The sequence below is a fragment of the Penicillium arizonense genome (assembly GCF_001773325.1).
Source record: "Penicillium arizonense strain CBS 141311 chromosome Unknown PENARI_contig037, whole genome shotgun sequence".
NCBI lineage: Eukaryota > Fungi > Ascomycota > Eurotiomycetes > Eurotiales > Aspergillaceae > Penicillium > Penicillium arizonense.
The window spans coordinates 27873-45411 of record NW_019173314.1 but is presented as its reverse complement, the minus strand read 5'-3'; the positions used below and the strand labels follow the sequence as shown (position 1 = coordinate 45411).

The 17539-nt window shown below is 49.9% G+C and overlaps 5 protein-coding genes across 5 annotated transcripts; 4 read left to right on the top strand and 1 right to left on the bottom strand.

Moving 5' to 3' along the window:
• Positions 1–492: 492 nt before the first annotated feature.
• PENARI_c037G06938 (SUR7/PalI family protein) lies at positions 493–1757 on the top strand (the record flags this gene model as incomplete). The annotated part of the gene is made up of 2 exons (XM_022636927.1): positions 493–916; positions 976–1757. 2 exons carry the CDS (start codon positions 493–495, stop codon positions 1755–1757), a joined length of 1206 nt encoding a protein of 401 aa, XP_022483225.1.
• Positions 1758–5647: 3890 nt separating this feature from the next.
• PENARI_c037G00159 (uncharacterized protein) lies at positions 5648–7435 on the top strand (the record flags this gene model as incomplete). Its single annotated transcript, XM_022636886.1, has 5 exons — positions 5648–5839; positions 5888–6142; positions 6194–6442; positions 6492–6798; positions 6855–7435. 5 exons carry the CDS (start codon positions 5648–5650, stop codon positions 7433–7435), a joined length of 1584 nt encoding a protein of 527 aa, XP_022483207.1.
• Positions 7436–8056: 621 nt separating this feature from the next.
• Positions 8057–8908, top strand: PENARI_c037G05339 (uncharacterized protein; the record flags this gene model as incomplete). Its single annotated transcript, XM_022636913.1, has 1 exon — positions 8057–8908. The coding sequence occupies one exon, from the start codon at positions 8057–8059 to the stop codon at positions 8906–8908; it is 852 nt and encodes a 283-aa protein (XP_022483198.1).
• A 915-nt stretch (positions 8909–9823) lies between these two features.
• On the bottom strand, positions 9824–11323 carry PENARI_c037G06410 (basic helix-loop-helix domain-containing protein; the record flags this gene model as incomplete). The annotated part of the gene is made up of 1 exon (XM_022636923.1): positions 9824–11323. The coding sequence occupies one exon, from the start codon at positions 11321–11323 to the stop codon at positions 9824–9826; it is 1500 nt and encodes a 499-aa protein (XP_022483206.1).
• A 4035-nt stretch (positions 11324–15358) lies between these two features.
• Positions 15359–17029, top strand: PENARI_c037G01499 (putative Golgi traffic protein SFT2; the record flags this gene model as incomplete). Its single annotated transcript, XM_022636894.1, has 4 exons — positions 15359–15590; positions 15770–15890; positions 16164–16314; positions 16877–17029. The coding sequence occupies 4 exons, from the start codon at positions 15359–15361 to the stop codon at positions 17027–17029; spliced, it is 657 nt and encodes a 218-aa protein (XP_022483200.1).
• Positions 17030–17539: the final 510 nt, after the last annotated feature.

The window sequence follows — 17539 nt, the reverse complement described above, 5'->3', positions numbered from 1 at the left end:
GTCAAACTCCAGCGATTAGCTAAGCAAACCGGGTCTGGAGATGACGCAGCCCACCTGGGCAGGGGGTCGATGAGCCAATAATAGCTTCATTTGGGTAAAACCGCCGTCAGAGGTCGAAGTCTCGACTGTTGCCTAAAAACTGCTAATTTAGGCTTAATACTAGTATTACTTCAGTAGGAGGCTGTACATTCAACCATGTGCATGTCTCAACTTTGTGTCCAACACTAATTATATCTTCATTCTTGATCTATTCTCCTTTATATCCAGCCTGGCTGTTTCCCAAGATAAGCCTGATCGCCACCGGAGACCAGGGGGCAGCACTAGTGTTCAGCCACTGACGATCCCACGGGAGGGCTGACGATCGGAAAACTGTGAGAAAAGCAAAGATCCGGATCAGGTGTTGGGACGTCACTGCAAACCCTAATTGTTCTTCCTTCTTCATATCCTCTTTCTCAAGGATATTGGGATTTCACCGTCGTCCTCTCCCTCATCATGACTGAGGGAATTGGCAAGCGAAAGCTCCCCTTTTTCCGCTCCACCTCCACCCGCCCAATTGCCCGCCGGCGTAAATCCACCGTCCACACGCACCGTATCATTCGGGCCTTTTTATACCTTGTCGCCTGGATCTTCTTGGTGTTGGTGGTTATTGGCAATATTTCCAATAAGCCCGTTATCCGCAGCACTTACTTCCTCTACCTCGATCTCTCCAACATCATCCCGGTCTCCGTGCCCAATGCCGTCCTGATCAACTCCATCGCCCAGTCCATTGGACTGCACGATTTCTATACTGTGGGACTATGGAACTTCTGCGAAGGATACCTCGGGCAGGGAATCACCCACTGCTCCAAGCCCGAGACCCTCTATGCCTTCAACCCGGTTGACATCATCCTCAATGAGCTGCTCTCTGGCGCAAGTAGTACGTGCAATTCCCAAGGATCAACCCCCCTCCCTATTGGATACTAACAGTCCACCCAGTCGCCCTGCCATCCGACATTCAAGAGCCGCTGGCCCTCGCGCGTACCGCCTCACACTGGATGTTCGGCCTCCTCCTAGCCGCCGCGGTCCTCAACTTCGTGATGATCTTTGTCGGCCCATTGGCCGTATCCTCGCGCCACCCCCAGACAGTCAAGTACTGGGCCGATGCATACAACCCAGCGAACGGCGACGGTGAATACGCGCCCGCCGGCAAGCCCCCGCACCGCCGCCGCACCTTCATATGGCTGCGCGCCCTGCCCCTGCTGATCCTGACCTTCTTCGCTGCGCTGGTCACAATTGTCGGTTCAGCCGTTGCGACAGTCATGTTCGTCATCTTCGCGAATGTCTTCTCCAACGCCGACCCGAGCATCAACATCCAGGCGCACGTCGGGACCCAGATGCTAGTCTTTATGTGGATCGCCTCTGCCTTCAGTTTGCTGGCATTCATCCTCCAGATCGGATCTTGCTGTGCTGCCTGCTGCCGTGGCCGCAAGGCTCGCAAGCAGCTCAAGTCGCAAGGCGTGAACTGGCACGAGAAGGGATCAACGCGTACCAGCGGATCTGACGCTACAGCCACGGAGCAGCGCGCCGTCTCTTCTGGCACCGATGCCCGCTCGGGCGGACAGCAGGCACAGGCACACGGCTACCCGAACGAGCATGATGTCAGCCCGATCGAGCCAAGTCACGACCACGCATTCTCGAACGAAAATCACACAAACGGAACCACTCTCTCATCTGAACACCACGCCTACTCGACTGAGCCTCACGCCATGTCGAAGTAATCCAGACAACTGTCTATAAACTTTTCCTTTTTTCACTGGACTACACTTCTTTGATGTCCACGTCGACCTCCATCATATAAAGCTTCCTGCTTCTTTTGAACATTTACTCACATATCACCTGCCTGCTATACAGTATCGATTTATATACCTAGGTACGGATTTACGATTTGTTTCATTTTGGACTGCATGTAAAGCGGGCTGCATGCTTATAGATTGGATTTGTGTTTGAGCTCCAATTGAATATATTCCCCGTGTCTCCATTTAGTCTTGATTCAATAAAATCCACCTTCCCCTGGGGTACGCGTCAAGACCCCTGTTATTTAAAAATAGCCTGTTTTCGTTTATAAATAACACTTTCCATTCGCTGCTAGTCAGTCTAATGCCTGTATCTCTGCTGATCCCCAACCTCCGACCCCACTGGATTGTCATGATGGGGCCAATCTCCACCAACTCATGCCCAGTATGCCAGCCTTGTCACATCACATCGCCACTCCCAACCTCTCCCAAAGATTCCACGAAATTTCCTCAATTCAAAGTCCAACTATCGCCAAGATTCACCCGTTCTAACGTCACGTCCTCGGCTCAAACACCCGAAGCCCACCCTCCGGCTTCCACCCTTTAGGCGGCAGTTTAGAATTAAGCTACCAACATTTAGCAGCACCATGTCCCCACCGCCCACGGTAAATACAGCCAGGACCAACAAATTGAGGCCGATGCACCATCCACCTCGCATAAACCTCATTCGACATCCCGCGAGGCGGCCACTTCCCCGTCACAACCTCCCCCCCAACCGGATTCCGATTCCAACTTTGAACCTGAGTAACCGGCGCCACAGTCGATACCGATCCCGAACCCAATCCCGCTGGAACAGGCAAACCAGCATCCTTACCCTTAACAAACCCAATAATCTCCTCACAACACCCATAAAAATCCCAAATAGTAACCGCCTCCGCCGGATTCACAACCCTAGAAATATCCTCCTCCTTCCCGAGAATAAACAAATCAAGTTTAGGAATATGACCCAACTCCCTTAACATAATCGCCAGCGCACTGTACGGCATCGGCAGACCCCCTAGACCCGAATACCGTCTAAACCGCCTCCGCAATTCATTAATAAACGCCTCGGTAGAAGGGAACTGAACACGTTTAATATCCATAAAGTCCATCATGACGCGCGTTAGCGGGTAACAGTCACAGGAAAGAAGGAATTGATGGTATTAACAGACCTGAGTCTTTGGGTTATTATATACATGATACTTTCCCTAGACTTGCTCTACATAGTATTCTGTTTTTCCTCCATTTGAATGTTTTATTTGAAGCTATAAATGATATCCAGCTACTATTTCTAGCTCATAACCCCAATTCTCCGTCGCAATTTTGGTCACCATGAAAGCTTAGGCCAATAATGTAGATTCTATAGCTTGGGGATTTGATGGACCAGCTGATACCATACCTGGAAGCCTTCGTATTAAGTTGGAAAAATGGACGAGGACGCAATCGAAACGGTAGAGACCGGTCAACGACTTATTATTAGGGAGGCCACAAACCGGTCAAAGTTGGCATACCCAGGACCTCCTTCCAGGCTCTTCTCAAAGAGAACAGATATGAGAACAGGAATGGTTGCTGGGCATCCCTATCCAAGCTTTGCTCGAGCCATGCTGGGACCAGGGTTGAAGTTTGAACCAGGTCCGGTAAGTCTTGTTGGTTCAACGGGCCTCGTTATTGAAGAATCAACCAAACGATCCAGTCGGTATCCTTTCAGCATCCAGATTACGCTATTCCACCAACCCTCAAATCCTTCATCCTTGTCGAGAGAAGGGGATCCATTCTGGAACAAAGCTGGACAGTGTCCTTGGCAGGTAGGTTCCACCCCTAGTCTTTCTTCTTGATTATGGCGGGGCACTGCTGCGGATTAATCCGGTTAGTGATTGTTTATGCAGATCTCGCCAAGGATGCTTACGATGTGGGTTGAGCGCTTAGGTTGTCATTTCACGACCGGGTAGGACCTGTACTGATCGGGTAATATTTAAATGTGGTTCTTCGACGTGCGGGTAGAAGGGGGTTGATGGTGCGACGGAAAGGCGTGGGATGGAGAGAGTCTAGTGGAGAGGTGGAGAAGAGAAAGAGGGACTCCTGGTTTTTATTCACACGAGATATTTATGTCGAAAATCCTCCAACAAGCAAACATTCAGATACAACTAGAGAGCCGAGCGAAAATATCATCAGATCTCAGGGCTAGTATGAGAATTATGTAGATCACATTTTGCCAACTTAGTCACTGATTTGAATAGACTTCACTCTTGGGGCTGAAACTATCGTTATGAAGATTTACTTTGTGGCCTACCATTGCGGGAGTTGTGTATAGTGCATCTAAGACTCCATGATCCCCGGATCTATAACTGTTTACCGAGATCTTTGCCAGAATTACGAACGAATCTTTTCATTCGCTTTTTTAATGATCTCAGATAGATCCTCCATCAAAGCCGTCCGTCGTTGTGTCTTAGGTTATTCAGTCCTGCCTTCGGTTAAAGATATAAATCAGATGCCACATCTCCACTGCTGCATTTATGAGGCTCAGAGCGGTTAAATTGGTTTTAGTCCGGGGATAAAATCAGTGAGTGCCCGTTGGCTCGTTATTTACCGAGATACGAAGAGAATTGTCAATCAGTCCAGCTCCGATGATACCCGAATGAGAACCGCCCCACGTGGTTTATCTGTGAACCACTTTTTGGCCACATGGCCCCAGGTTTCCAGCCCCGAATACCACAAAGGATATGCATGAAGATCAGTGTGAAATGAGACAAAGCATATGCAACCATGGACGGACAAGGGTAAGCCACTAGGCTGCTTTGAGGTGTTGGCCCGGGTTTCACCTGAGGAACTCGCACTAGTCCCAGAAGGGGATAGTTTCACCCTCCTTTCCACTAACTGCGCGAGATGAGGCCATTTCCCTTCTTTTTTTGCCATGTGCAATCATACCACTCCTATCGGTTAATTGGGTTAGAAAAAAATGCAAAGCTCATGTACATGTCAAAAGCGTGTCGAAAAGAAGGTCCTGCTGGACACGATCTCCAGATCCTTCGAATCATGTGATCTCGCTTCGCGCCGCTGGGCTTAGCAACCGTAGATCCGGCACGGCTAGTCTAACCTTGGTTGAGCTAAAATTTAGCTGCAATGTGCCTCGCCTACAGACATGCATCTTCATTCTAGACTAGAGGGGTCTCAGTTGACTTGTAAATCGCCACTCTATCCACGGTGAGCCTTTCGAGCCAATGCTGAACCCCCCCCAACTCAAAAAAAAAAAGCAAGGCCGAGCCAGATAAGCAATATGGACACCCTTCCGAGATCTTGTCCGGGGGCCCCGCATCCCCAAATTTACCCCCAAAGATGGAGAAACCCCGGAGGTAACGCAAAACCTGATCTTGTTCTTCCACCCTCCTTTGGTGAACCACCGTGGTCGAAGATCGAATCTTGTGGCCCCCGAAGCCTAAGCCCCTGTAATATAAGCCTCTGTGGCCCTCCAAGAACGGCTTGCTTGAGCGCCACAATCCCTCGGCGCCGTTGGCTAGCCTTGTCTGGCCGCGGCTGAACCCTCAGTCCAATGGGGTAGTTTGAGAAAAACGCCACGTAACCGCCGTGCTCGCCTTTCCCAGGGGAAAAGGTGAAAGCCCGGCGGCACAAGGCAAGGTGGTACCCCTGCTCATCAGATCGCTGGTTAAAATCCATGCACTTTTATTACCATTAAATTAATCCACGTATCACGCGCACCCTGGAATTGAGCATTAGCCCCATTAGCCCGCATGACTAGTCAAGGATATAAGAGCTCGACTCCCTGTCTTTTTCACCTGACTTCGTTTTTCCTTTCCCATTGATCGACATACCAGTTCAGCATGTCGTCCATCAAGGAAAAGGATGAGCATTTCGCTCAAGTCGACGTTCAGCACTCCGAGGTTCTGGTCAACCAGGACCTCATGAATGATGCGCTCGATGGTGAGAACCGCGAGCATCAGATGGGCGTTTGGGACGCCGTCAAGAAGCACCCCTGGGCTTGCTTCTGGGCTTTCACTATGTGTTTCACCATCGTGAGCTTACTCTCCGCACTTCGAAATGACCACAGCTGACTCTATCAGGTCATGGAATCTTTCGACATGTTCCTCAACGGTAACTTCGTCGCTCTTAAAGCTTTCCAAAGGGAGTACGGTGTCAAGGTTGGAGAAGCCTGGGTTATCCCCACTAAATGGCAGAGTGCCCTCTTCCAATCCGGTCAATGCGGCGCTTTCGTGGGTGTCTTTATGGCCGGTCCCATCACCAACCGTTGGGGTTACCGTTGGACTACCATTTTTGCGCTGATTCTTATGAACGCCACCATTTTCATTTCCTTTTTTGTGAGTGTCCCTGTCTGGATCTTGTAGGACTTATCTGACCAGTCAATTTAGGCCAACTCCCTTACCCTCCTGGTGGTTGGACAAGCTTTGGAAGGCGTGCCATGGGGATTCTTCATTGCAAACTCGCCAGCCTATGCTAGTGAGATTGTCCCCATGTCCCTCCGTGGTGCCTGCACAGCTACTCTGCAAATGAGTTGGTCCATTGGTTCAATTATTGTCGCTGCTGCCACATATGGCTACAACAAGCGGGATGATCAATGGGCGTGGCGTGTACCTCTTGCCCTGCAGTGGATCTTCCCTGTAAGTTACATTTGGATCAATATCCTACAGCAGTATCTAACCCATATAGACACCCCTTTTGATCCTTATTTTCCTCGCCCCCGAATCTCCCTGGTGGCTCATCCGTCGAGGACGCAAGAAGGAAGCCCTCCGTTCCATCGAGCGTCTCGGCGCTGACTCGACCGAGCACGCCCAACAATCCCTGGCCATGATGGAGCGAACAGTGGAGATCGAAGCCCAGATTGGCGGTACCCCAACCCTCCTCGACCTCTTCAAGGGAACCGACCTGCGCCGAACCGCCATTACCTGCTTGATGTACGCATCGCAGAACTTCGCCGGTAACCTAATTGCGAACCAAGCAACCTTCTTCTTCGAACGTAAGCATCCACCTACCAACATCCGATAAACCCAAACATAACTAACCCCCATATAGAAGCCGGAATCTCCCCCGACCGCGCTTTCCAACTAAATCTAATCAACTCATGCCTCCAATTTGTCGCCAACGCCATCTCCTGGTTCTTCACTGCCTGGTTCGGCCGCCGGACAATTTACCTATGGGGCACAGCAACAAACATAACCCTCCTCATCATCCTCGGTATCTGCGCCTCCGTCACCCAGAACACCGCAACTAGCTACGCCCAAGCCGTCCTAGGAATCCTTATCTCCTTCGTCTTCGCCGGTACTCTCGGACCAATTTCCTACACCATTATTTCCGAGACATCGTCCGTGCGTCTGCGCGCGCTCAGCACGGCTGTTGGTCGTGCTGCGTACTACGTTGCTGAGATTCCAATGATCTACCTGGCTTCACAGATGCTTAACACCACAGGCTGGAATTTGGCTGGAAAGTGTGGTTATGTTTGGGGAGGTACTGCCTGTGTCTGTTGGATGATGGCTTACTTCTTCTTGCCTGAGCTTAAGCATCGCTCTTACCGTGAGAGTGATATCTTGTTCAACCGCAAGGTTCCCGCTAGAAAGTTCAAGAGTACCATTATTGATGCTCGCGATAACGAGTAGGGGGTTGTGGTTGGCTTGTCACGGAGCATCTTTGCTGGTTCCGTGCTGCGATACTTCAAAGCTATCTTCAAGTATCTATCTAGCTCTTTCGATACATGATCAATGAATTTAATCATGCGTGACATACGCGCTCAAAATTGTATTTGGCCTCCAATTCAGTAGTCCGTTTCAGTTATTTATTATAGGTTTGCCAATTAAACCGTAAAAACCCAGGTAATCGCGATACCTTCGACAAGCACAGAGAGCTACAATACGCTCTACAACACCTGTTTGTCAGTGCTAGAGGCTTAAAGCTACCCAATGAAGATTGGAAGTATAGCCAGCATCAAATACATGTATAGAGATGCTGGATAACTTATTGTAATACTGCACGAAACCACTAGCCAGTTTAATCCAGACCCATACATACATGTCTAAGGTTCAGTCTCCAAAACAATACGCATATCGTATCCTAGATTCGATATATTGCGATATCACGTATTGCAGTACGGCCTCGTCGCCGCGGCGATAACCCACGAAACCAAAACAACCATAAAGCTCACTTCACGATGATCCACCTCTTCTCTCTTCTCTCAAACTTCTTCATTATCCATTCACTACATTCATCATCTCCCCTCAATCATGTATCTCACCATGATCGAGACAACCGCAGCCGGCAGTCGTACCGTAGACTGGCAAGCCCAAGAAGAGCTAGATGATATCTATGAACGCCAAATAGCGCGCGAAGATGCCCTACTGCAAACATTGAACTCCTCGCAATCCGAACCAGAACTCCGTCTACCACCATTCCTTCCGCGAGAGCCTCCTTCGATTTACGCTATGTCCATCCAGCCTGGCTCCGGAATTTGGGATGACGACGAGTATTTTCAATCTTCTCCCTCGACTGTACTTCCCGTCGCTCCCGTATATCAACAGCGTCAGATCAGAACTCTTGAGCATATTTCCCACATGGCTCAGGATATGAATGCCCGGGAGGGAATTCCTGCTCTGCAGGATAATGAGCATGCCGATGCCAATGCCGATGCCGATACAGATGACAAAGATCATCATAACGGTCATCACAACACTGACGCCGACACTGATATCAACACTGACGCCAATGATGAAGGCAATCCATACCAAATCATCCAAACCTACCTCTCATCCCTGAAACCACCATACGAGGAGATCTCCCAAACCCTCCAAAGCGAAAAATGGCCACTGAAGACGATTTACACCCTCCTAACCCTCCTCGAACAAAGCCACATTCACCTGCTCTTCGCACTGCGACGCAAAGGACGTTCCGAGAGTGAGATCAAAGAGATTGAGAAGTTATGTCGGGCTCATGCTACTGGATTTGAGAACTTGGCGATGCCGGATGAGGCTCTTGGGCTTGAGGATGTGAGCGTTTCGCAATGGTTGGGTGTGGAGATGGCGCGCAGGAGGAAGATTGGGTTTCAGTTTGGGGTTTCTGGGTCTGGGACTGGAGGTTGATTCTGGGAGATTGGTTCATGCTTGTGTCTTGTGGTGGGGTTCGTGTTGAGATGGAGTCTGTGACCCTGATGTGAGGGATGGTATGAGGGGGGTGGTTGATGTTTTGAGAGCTTCTGCAAGACATATTGATATCTCCACTTTGACATGATGTAGCTTTCAAGGTTGTAAGATTTGTGTTGCTTCTTCTGTGGGACCCAGATATAGAGTGTAATTTAACTCCCAAGGTCATTGTAACCCAGTCAACGCCTACACTACTCACAGACTACAGGTACTACCGAGATCACGGTTGCCATACAGATGCATAGAAGATAATAGAGACTTGATTGATAGACAACAGAAAAGCAAAAGGGGTATTAGGGAAAAATGCATGCATCGTTTATTTGCAAAGAATGGGCAGACAAGAAAGTAAGGATTGACCTTGCAATGAGGTAGTCAAGTCACCAAGAAGAGAATTGAAAACGATCAAAGTCAGAACCAGCGTTCAAAGTTCAGGTCCAGTTCGTGTTCACAAAAATTTGACAGACATACACAGACCAAACATCAAGATCATCGACATGTGGATCCAGATCCAAATCCGCATCTGAAGACGTGTAGATCGACGACGTAGGTCGGAACAAAGAAGGTAAGATATGGCAAAGAAAGAAAAGAGACAGGGTATCGATAATGAATAGAAATAAGCCAGTAACCGAAAATAAAAACACAGAACCCAGAATAAAACAAGATCAGACATGGATACAAACGAAGAGACCACAATTGATGATAGATGGATGCAAATTAAACCAAACATAAACCATAAAGTAGAGAAAGGAATAATGAGTCTTTCACTCCTGGTACGCCGACTGATCGGGGCCCCATTAGACGCCGTGTATGCAACAAGTCACAATGACCAGATATGAAAGGCAAATGGCAAGACAATCAGTTCATCTCCATGCCGTACTCGTCCTCCTCCTTGAAGCTCATAGCGGCATGACCAGCACTATTCCAGTACTGTGCCTGGCCACCACCGTTGGCACTGCTGGCGCCACTGTGGAACGAAGGGCTGAGACTGGGGGGAGTAAGACCAGAGCTGTCACCACCCTGCACGGCGTCGCCGGCAATGTTCGTGTGCTTGGGAACACGGAGGCCACTGCCAGGTCCACGGGTGTAGCTGAAAGATGTCGGATCGTTCTTCTCCAATGCATCAAGAATCTCGCTGCGCATGCGCTTCTCTTCCTCGGTTTGCTCGAATGGCCAGGTTCCACCCAGGCTGGTGATCAGTTCAGCGAGCTCTGCCTCTTGTTGGTATTTGACGTGCAAAGCCCACATCAGATCGCGGGTCCAGCTAACGGCACCGTTGAGGATGTCACCTTTGTTGGGACCCTTCTCCTTTTCTTCGATGGGGAGACCCATGGTGATGTTGCCCGGGGTCGCGCGACGGCCGTTCCCACCTGCGAGGAGAGAGGTAGCGGCGCTTCCGCCTGCGCTGGCCATGGAGAGGGCGCTGCTGTTAACAAGCTGCTTACGGACTTTGTCGTCTTCCAGGCGGTGCTGAGGAACGAGGTGTGACAGATCTTGGATTCGTTCGTTGATATTATCGCGGCGGCGGCGTTCAACCAAGTTGTGCGAGGCACGGCGGCGTCGGCGCTTGGCTTCCTGAGACTCGAGGTCTCCACCGCCGGGAAGGTGGCTGTCAACCTTGGCGGGCAGCGAGGCATGCTTGCCAGACTTGAGGATTTCCGACATGCCAGTGTGGTGCGATTGTTGAGGAGGAGAGGAGATGGGAGAGGACTCAACGTAGGACTGCGCGCTACCAGAAGTTCCATCCCACTGGTTGGAAAACGTCTTTTGGTGGCGAGCCTGCAATCCGGTCCGAATTGGCTGAGATGGGAAGCTGCCAGACTCGGGGGTACCGAGGGTCAAGGAACCAAGTGCTGGAGTCTTGGGGGTCATTGGGCTGCGACCGTCCGATGAGGTGCGATCCATTCCCTGAATGCTCGGGCGGGACTTGGTGCTGAGGTAGTTCTGGTCAAAAGAACTGGCATTCTGGATGTGAGGATTTTGCTGGTTCATCCGGTATTGATCATAGTTGAAGCTGTTGTGGACGAATGGGCTAGCCATCGGCGCGTTGTCGGGGGTGTTTGAGTACATATGTGACATCTGGCTCTGGTGACTCATGGCGATGCCGCCAGACTGGTCCTGGAGATAATTCATGCTGCTATCGCGCTGAACACCATTCTGCCCGCTGATCTCCAAATCCAGCAACTCATCTGTGTCGATGCCGGAGTTTCCGAAGTTGAAGCTGGATGACATGTTCTGCTGCGAGCCGTAAGAGTAAGGCATGAAGCCATTCTGTTGCTGCATGGTCAAGTCGGAAGGGTCCACCCCTTCGTTGGGGTTGCCAAATTGGTTACCCATCGAGTAACCGGAGTGCGACATCATGAAAGGGTTGTGGTCGTCGGATTCGTGTTTAATGAAAAGACTCGCTTCCGCCATAGCCTGGTGCGAGAATGTTGGGTTGGGTTTGCGATGTAAATCGGCGAGTGGTTAAAGGGAGGAGTCGTAGTCCCGGTACTACTGACTCTCCGTGGCCGATGTGGAAATCAGACGGGTGAGACGCCTGAAAGTGATGGAAGAGATCTGCGTATGAAACGTTGGTCAATTCAACCCCGCCCGTAAAGGAGCCGTGCGCTGAGTCAAGCAGGCAACCAAGCACAAGGCAACGCGAAAAGAGAAGGAATGCAGGATACTTACCCGTGAAAATCAGAGGAATGGAGGAAGAGAAAATTCCGTCGAAAGCCGGGATGAGTCGACTGCGGAGAACAACCGTCCGTGCAGATCGGGGGGAAGACCGTAATCGCAAGGGACGACCTTTGAAGATCTGTGTAAGCGAGCAACCAACACTACTAAGATGGTCCTGCAACACAAGGAAACAGGATTGGAGAATCAAAGTAAGGGCTGAGACCTAAGGCTGAATGCCGAGCACAGTCAAGCCAAAAGCAAAGCCAGCAAGAGAGATGGAAATGTCAAGATGCATTGGAGAGTGGGGGAAGAAGCGGTGGGCGCCGGGCGGTGAGGAGTGGCGATCTGGAGATTTGTTCTCGAAGAACTCCACGTCTCTCAGCTGTGTTGCCTTGACCCTCTTGGCTTGCTCGCTTCAGGCTCTCAGCAATACGAGGCCGCTTTGATCCTCGATACAAAACAGAAAAAAGCAATATGAAGTTGTCACTTACAATGTAAAGTGTAAGTCGTTACCTATAAATATAGATAGGTATAGATCGAGACTAAGTCCACGTTAGCTAAAATCCATGGATATAATTATCTTCAACAAATGGAAGAACTATGGACACGTCATAGCAGAGCCCCATCACACGTGGAGCCCTCAGGCTGCCATAAGATGCAGGAACAGAGGAAGACAAACCGTATAGGAGTGCAGTAACATCAAAGCTAAGCTTGAGTAAGGTATAGTCCAAGACTCACGAATCATAAGATGAAGGATGGAGAATATGCAATGACAACTCATCAAACACGCGAGAAGAGGTGAAAGCACTTGCAGGTTTCGCAGACGAGAGGAGGGGATGGAGACTTTATGAACTCAAGCGGCGCTCTCCTGCATCTCTCATTTGATATATTACAACATCGGTCATGCAGCCTGTCGATCGGTGGGAATCGATGAGGCTTATCGGGCTACAAATATATTTATTAAATAAGTCGACTACTACATGAAAAGGTAGAGGGTGTGGAGGGGTGGCAACGGTAAACTCCCGAGTCCGGGTACAATAGATCGATAAAAGAAAGGAAAAGAAAAAGAAATAAAAAAGCAGTGGACAAAGGGGGGAAGGGTGATACAGCCGGATCGAGTAAAACGGCTATCCCATGATGCCCGTTGGGAGGTTTATCACCTGTGACATGACTCACGGGTGTCTTGGACGGAGAATGTATCAGATGGCCGGGTTACAAGCATACCATACAGAGTGAAACCCTAATATATAGAGAGAGTCTGCATGTTCAAGATCCGCGAATGAGACCATGTGGATGGCTACGGTAGATCTCTGCAGGTATGCAAGAAGTATTGAAACAGACCGGGAGACGCCGGAGTTGGATGAGATCGACAGTAGATATCATCCGGAGAATATAACATGTATAGCCCTATCTGTTTGTTACCTTGGCAATACCAACGGGGGAAAGACCTTGCATACGTAGATGTATGCGTACATGTATGTGGCTGTGAAAGAAACCCACAGACCGTCCACAGTAAGCCCTATCACTCTGTTAGTGGATCAGTGCGGTCTGTCCTTCATGTGCGATGTCGTGCAGAGGACATTGGAGTGCCGATCATCACCATGATCGACGGTTAAGGGAGCTTGGACCTTACCACTCCGCTTCGACGGTGCAGTGGTAGTTTGGGTTTACGTACAGGGTTGCGTAGTTGAGGGCTATGGCGGTTAAGAGAATAATCAGAGACTCGAATAACATACCTTTTGAACAAGATACTCGGCATTTAAAACCAGATTTTGGGATTCATGCTCTAACAAGGTGATTTCAAGAATGTGGCGCAGAGACACGATTGGAGGGGTTGGAATGTGTCTTAGAACACCAGCCAATAGTGACAGAGACCAATACACCTCACAACAGAGTGAGCCACATCGCCAAAGTTTCCAAAGTATCCTGAGCCACCGGTGATGATGTCCGGGATCGACGGATGGGGAGTGATCTCCGGGGTTTGGGAGGGGAAATGGACCAGACGTCCCGTCCCGTCAAGGTTCGGCGATACACGCCGAGTATCCACGCAAGGGCTTCATTTCATGCAGTAGTAGTCAAGATATTCAAGGCTATTCACAGAGAACCACGCACAGGACGCTAGGATGACGACATCTTGCTGTATGGTGTCCTCCACTCCGGGGAGGTCAAGAGTCCGGCTCATGTGCGTCGGACATTCTACGGGGTAATACGCCTCGGGGAAGAAGTAGTGAAAGCAGGGTGAAATAGAGCCGATGTGACGTAAGAGGATTGGATTATCGGATATTTCCATGTCGCACACGGGTAGCTACATGGGCCTGCGTATTTTATGCAGGGAGTTCTTCGATACGACAACCGGAAATGGTGTCCGTTATCTTTGAGATGTTTCTTCAGACAATAGATTTGCACTGGTATATTATGGATCGCCAACAGGGTGCGCACCGGCCATGGAGGATCGACGAAGGACGGCCACTAATGACTGCACGATGGGGGGCCTATGAGGGGGTTGCAATCCCGGATCGAGTTAGATCAAAACATATACTATGTGGTATATCGAGGCTCCACTTGGGCATGCTGGGCGAGACTGTCGAATAATAAGCAATAAGTACAAATAAGTTGGGAATAATTTGGAATAAGTTGAGTGGTCAATAGTTCCAAACTTAGACCAAAGTGTAGTCCTGTTCTAGGCTGAGCTGGAAAGTTTGACAAATTCCAGCGGAAACGGCGCGAAGCGAAGAAAAGAGGGGAATGCATAGCAGTGTCCAAGATGCCAGAGACAAGCTGAACAAAAGAATAAAACAATAAAAGAAAGGAATAGTACTTGCGATGGGGTGAAGTATATGTGTAGGCCACGCTAAGCCCCTTTGGGCATTAGCCCCTTTCCCCAACCCCCGTCCATGTTCAACCACTTTGACATATCAACATATCAGTATATCAACATATCAACAGGTGTGTACTTCTACATTTTACACTTGATCTGATCTCACATCGCTCGATTATTGGATCATCATCTGACAGCTCCAGTCAGCGCCGATCGGGCTGGTCGCATCGGTAGCTTCGCGCCATCTCGTCATTGCCTTGATTCACCCCTCGTCTTCTCCCCCTCCTTCATCGATAGCGCAGCGCTTCCTGGTCCAATCAGCAGCTGTCGACTCCCTGCGCCGTGTCCGCTTCCCACCTTTTCTCAGATCCTACTTGGAAGGTTCAACGCTTCCCACCTATCTTCCGCTTGGTTGGACCGTCCTTGAACGTCGCACGCTCGATTACGATCCACTGGGGCTGCGCCAGACTAAGCCACATAATACTCTAGCTGAATAGTTGCCTATCAGACCAGGCAACTCTTTTTTGCGGAGAACATAAGGCTAACATCACTTTGCCATTTCCGGAACATACCCTATCTCGAGCTTGCGCATTATTCTTTGCGTCGGCGAACTTTCCTCAAGATAGCAAATATTGAGTCACGGCGTATCTCAACCACTCGGAAACTGAACCCGCGTTCGGCACACTCGTCATCTGCTCCTCTGTTAGCTTGATCTGGTCTCCGCCCCCAGCCAATCCTTGACGATCAGCCATCATCCGCCGCAGATCATCTGCACTACATCTCGCATAGTCCCTGCAGACGTTTTTCTCTGTCTTTACTTCCTGGACCACGGGCCTTCTCTGCAGACGCCGTCGTGCACGCCCCCTTCGCTGCTCCCTTCAATTGGGATATCGACTATTAACTGATTTTCAATCATGGCAAACAACTCGTTTCGAGACTCCGTCAACTCACTAGGGTGGTCGCGTAGAGATCCGGATCTTCCCGTCCGCACTGGCGCATCATCATCTACCCCATTTTTCTCCCGCCTACAGTCCTTGAACCCGTTCGGGGAGGGGGGTTACGTTCAACTGCCCACTCACAATGACGGCCCCGGGGCTCCTTTACCCGCAGCCAATCGTCGGGAAGAAGAAGAGGGCTTCTTTGCTTGTAAGTTCTCTTGGCTTGTGACCCTCTGATCCTCCGATCGTCCCGTCCACCGTTATATGAGCCCAGGTGATGAGATTGCAGTTCCTGCGCCGGCAGGATTCATTTCCACCATGCCTGTTTAACTGGTTGTGATCCGACAGGAGAGGAGAGAGAAATGCACTAAGACTGACTGCGTATAGTGAGTCGGTGGGACCGTATGCTCATTTTCGGCGCATGTAATTTGGGTGCTGCAGTCTGTTTCATGATCTGCTTCTTCTTGTTCCCTGTCTTGTCACTCAAGCCCCGCAAATTTGCCATTTTGTGAGTTTCCATTTTTATATGGCCTGCACGACCATGGACTACCCCTCCAGCTATGGCCTTCCCACCCTACCCTTCCTCTTTTTTTTCAGCACTCTCATGCTCCTGGACGGCCACTCAAATCCCGAGTCGCGGCCACCCAGGTCATAAGTCGATTGTGGTTAGGGCCATGTGCGCATACGTCCCTCGTCCAGCGACGTGATTCGTCCTGATCCATGCCAAGAGCTGCAGTCTGCTTTGTCTTGGATAATTCTTGCTAACAGGTCCTTTCTTTAGATGGTCTGTCGGCTCAGTCCTGTTTTTGTTATCATGGGCGGTCCTCATGGGACCCTGGTCCTACGCTAAACATTTGGTCTCGGGATCACGGCTTCCATTCACAGCGGCTTATTTCGGATCCATCGCGCTGACTCTGTACTTTGCTATCGGGGTAAGTAAATCAATGATTCCTATTCTATCCTTTGGCTTTACCTCTCTTTCCCATTTCGGTCTTGCCCTATCTTCGGCCTTGCCGATCTCTCCCTTTCAAGATCATCTTTCCATTTCCCTGTTTGTTGCACATCGCTCTATCCAGACATGAGGTATGGTCGCACTCCACCGGGAAAAGGGGAAGCTTGTAGCCTTGCTCCATCGTGCAGTGCAACCTGAGTACCGTCTATCATGACCCCGTTGGCCAGATCCCGAATCTAGCTCCCTCGACTATCCCACCCTCTATCCCGTCGGCTTCTCGACTCTTGTACTACGTCTCACACCGCGCGGGTCTTGGATGAGAATCCCTTGGTTTACCTTGTCCGACACAGCCCAGTGCCACAGAGTCCAAAGTCCAGAACCGTCGTGATCTTTCTGTCTCACCGTCCCTGGCAAATGCTGTTGCTGCTGTGCTTTCTTGCCTTGCGCATATTCCAGCTTCATCTCTTCACCCCCTCACAACGCAACAACAGAAAGGAAACATATCTGTCGCGACATAGAACCATTTATTGACTCGTCTCTAGCTCCAAAGCCTCTTCCTCACCCTCATCTCCTCCATCTTCCAACTCGCCGCCCTGGTCTGGTACCTCGTCAGCTATTTCCCTATGGGAAGCACCGGTCTGCAATACATGGGTCGCTTTGGAGCGTCGCGCGTTACTGCCTGGGTGAGCGGATAGATGGAAATGAACAAATGGATATGCGGTTGCCTCCGGGGTGGATTCTTGCATCATGACCATACTTACATACACCTTACTCTGTGAAGTCTTCGCGTAGCGTGATAGACTTTGCAGCGTAACGACCCCGTGTTACTTTTTCCCTCGGCTTATATTTCCTAGTATCGTTATGAGCCTTCTTCTCTTGTGTATACATCATCGAGCTAGATCTTGGTCAAACTTTTTCTTTCCCTTGAACACTTGCATCCCCTTAGCAGTAGTAGTGACTTTGTCTATGTAGTACAATAGTGAATATTGGATTTGCAGTACTGGACAGAAACTCGTGCAAGGTAAGATAAAGATAAAGTAACTGGTTTCGTATCCTGGCTAAAAGTGTATGTATGTCATACATAATTGTCCATCTCGAGGCTGGAGCAAGCGAGCTCCCCTGTCCTAAGAACAGGAGGGTACCTCGCTGCATAATAAATAGAAGCAAATAAAAGGGCTGCTAGCGAGCAAGTAATGCAATGCAAA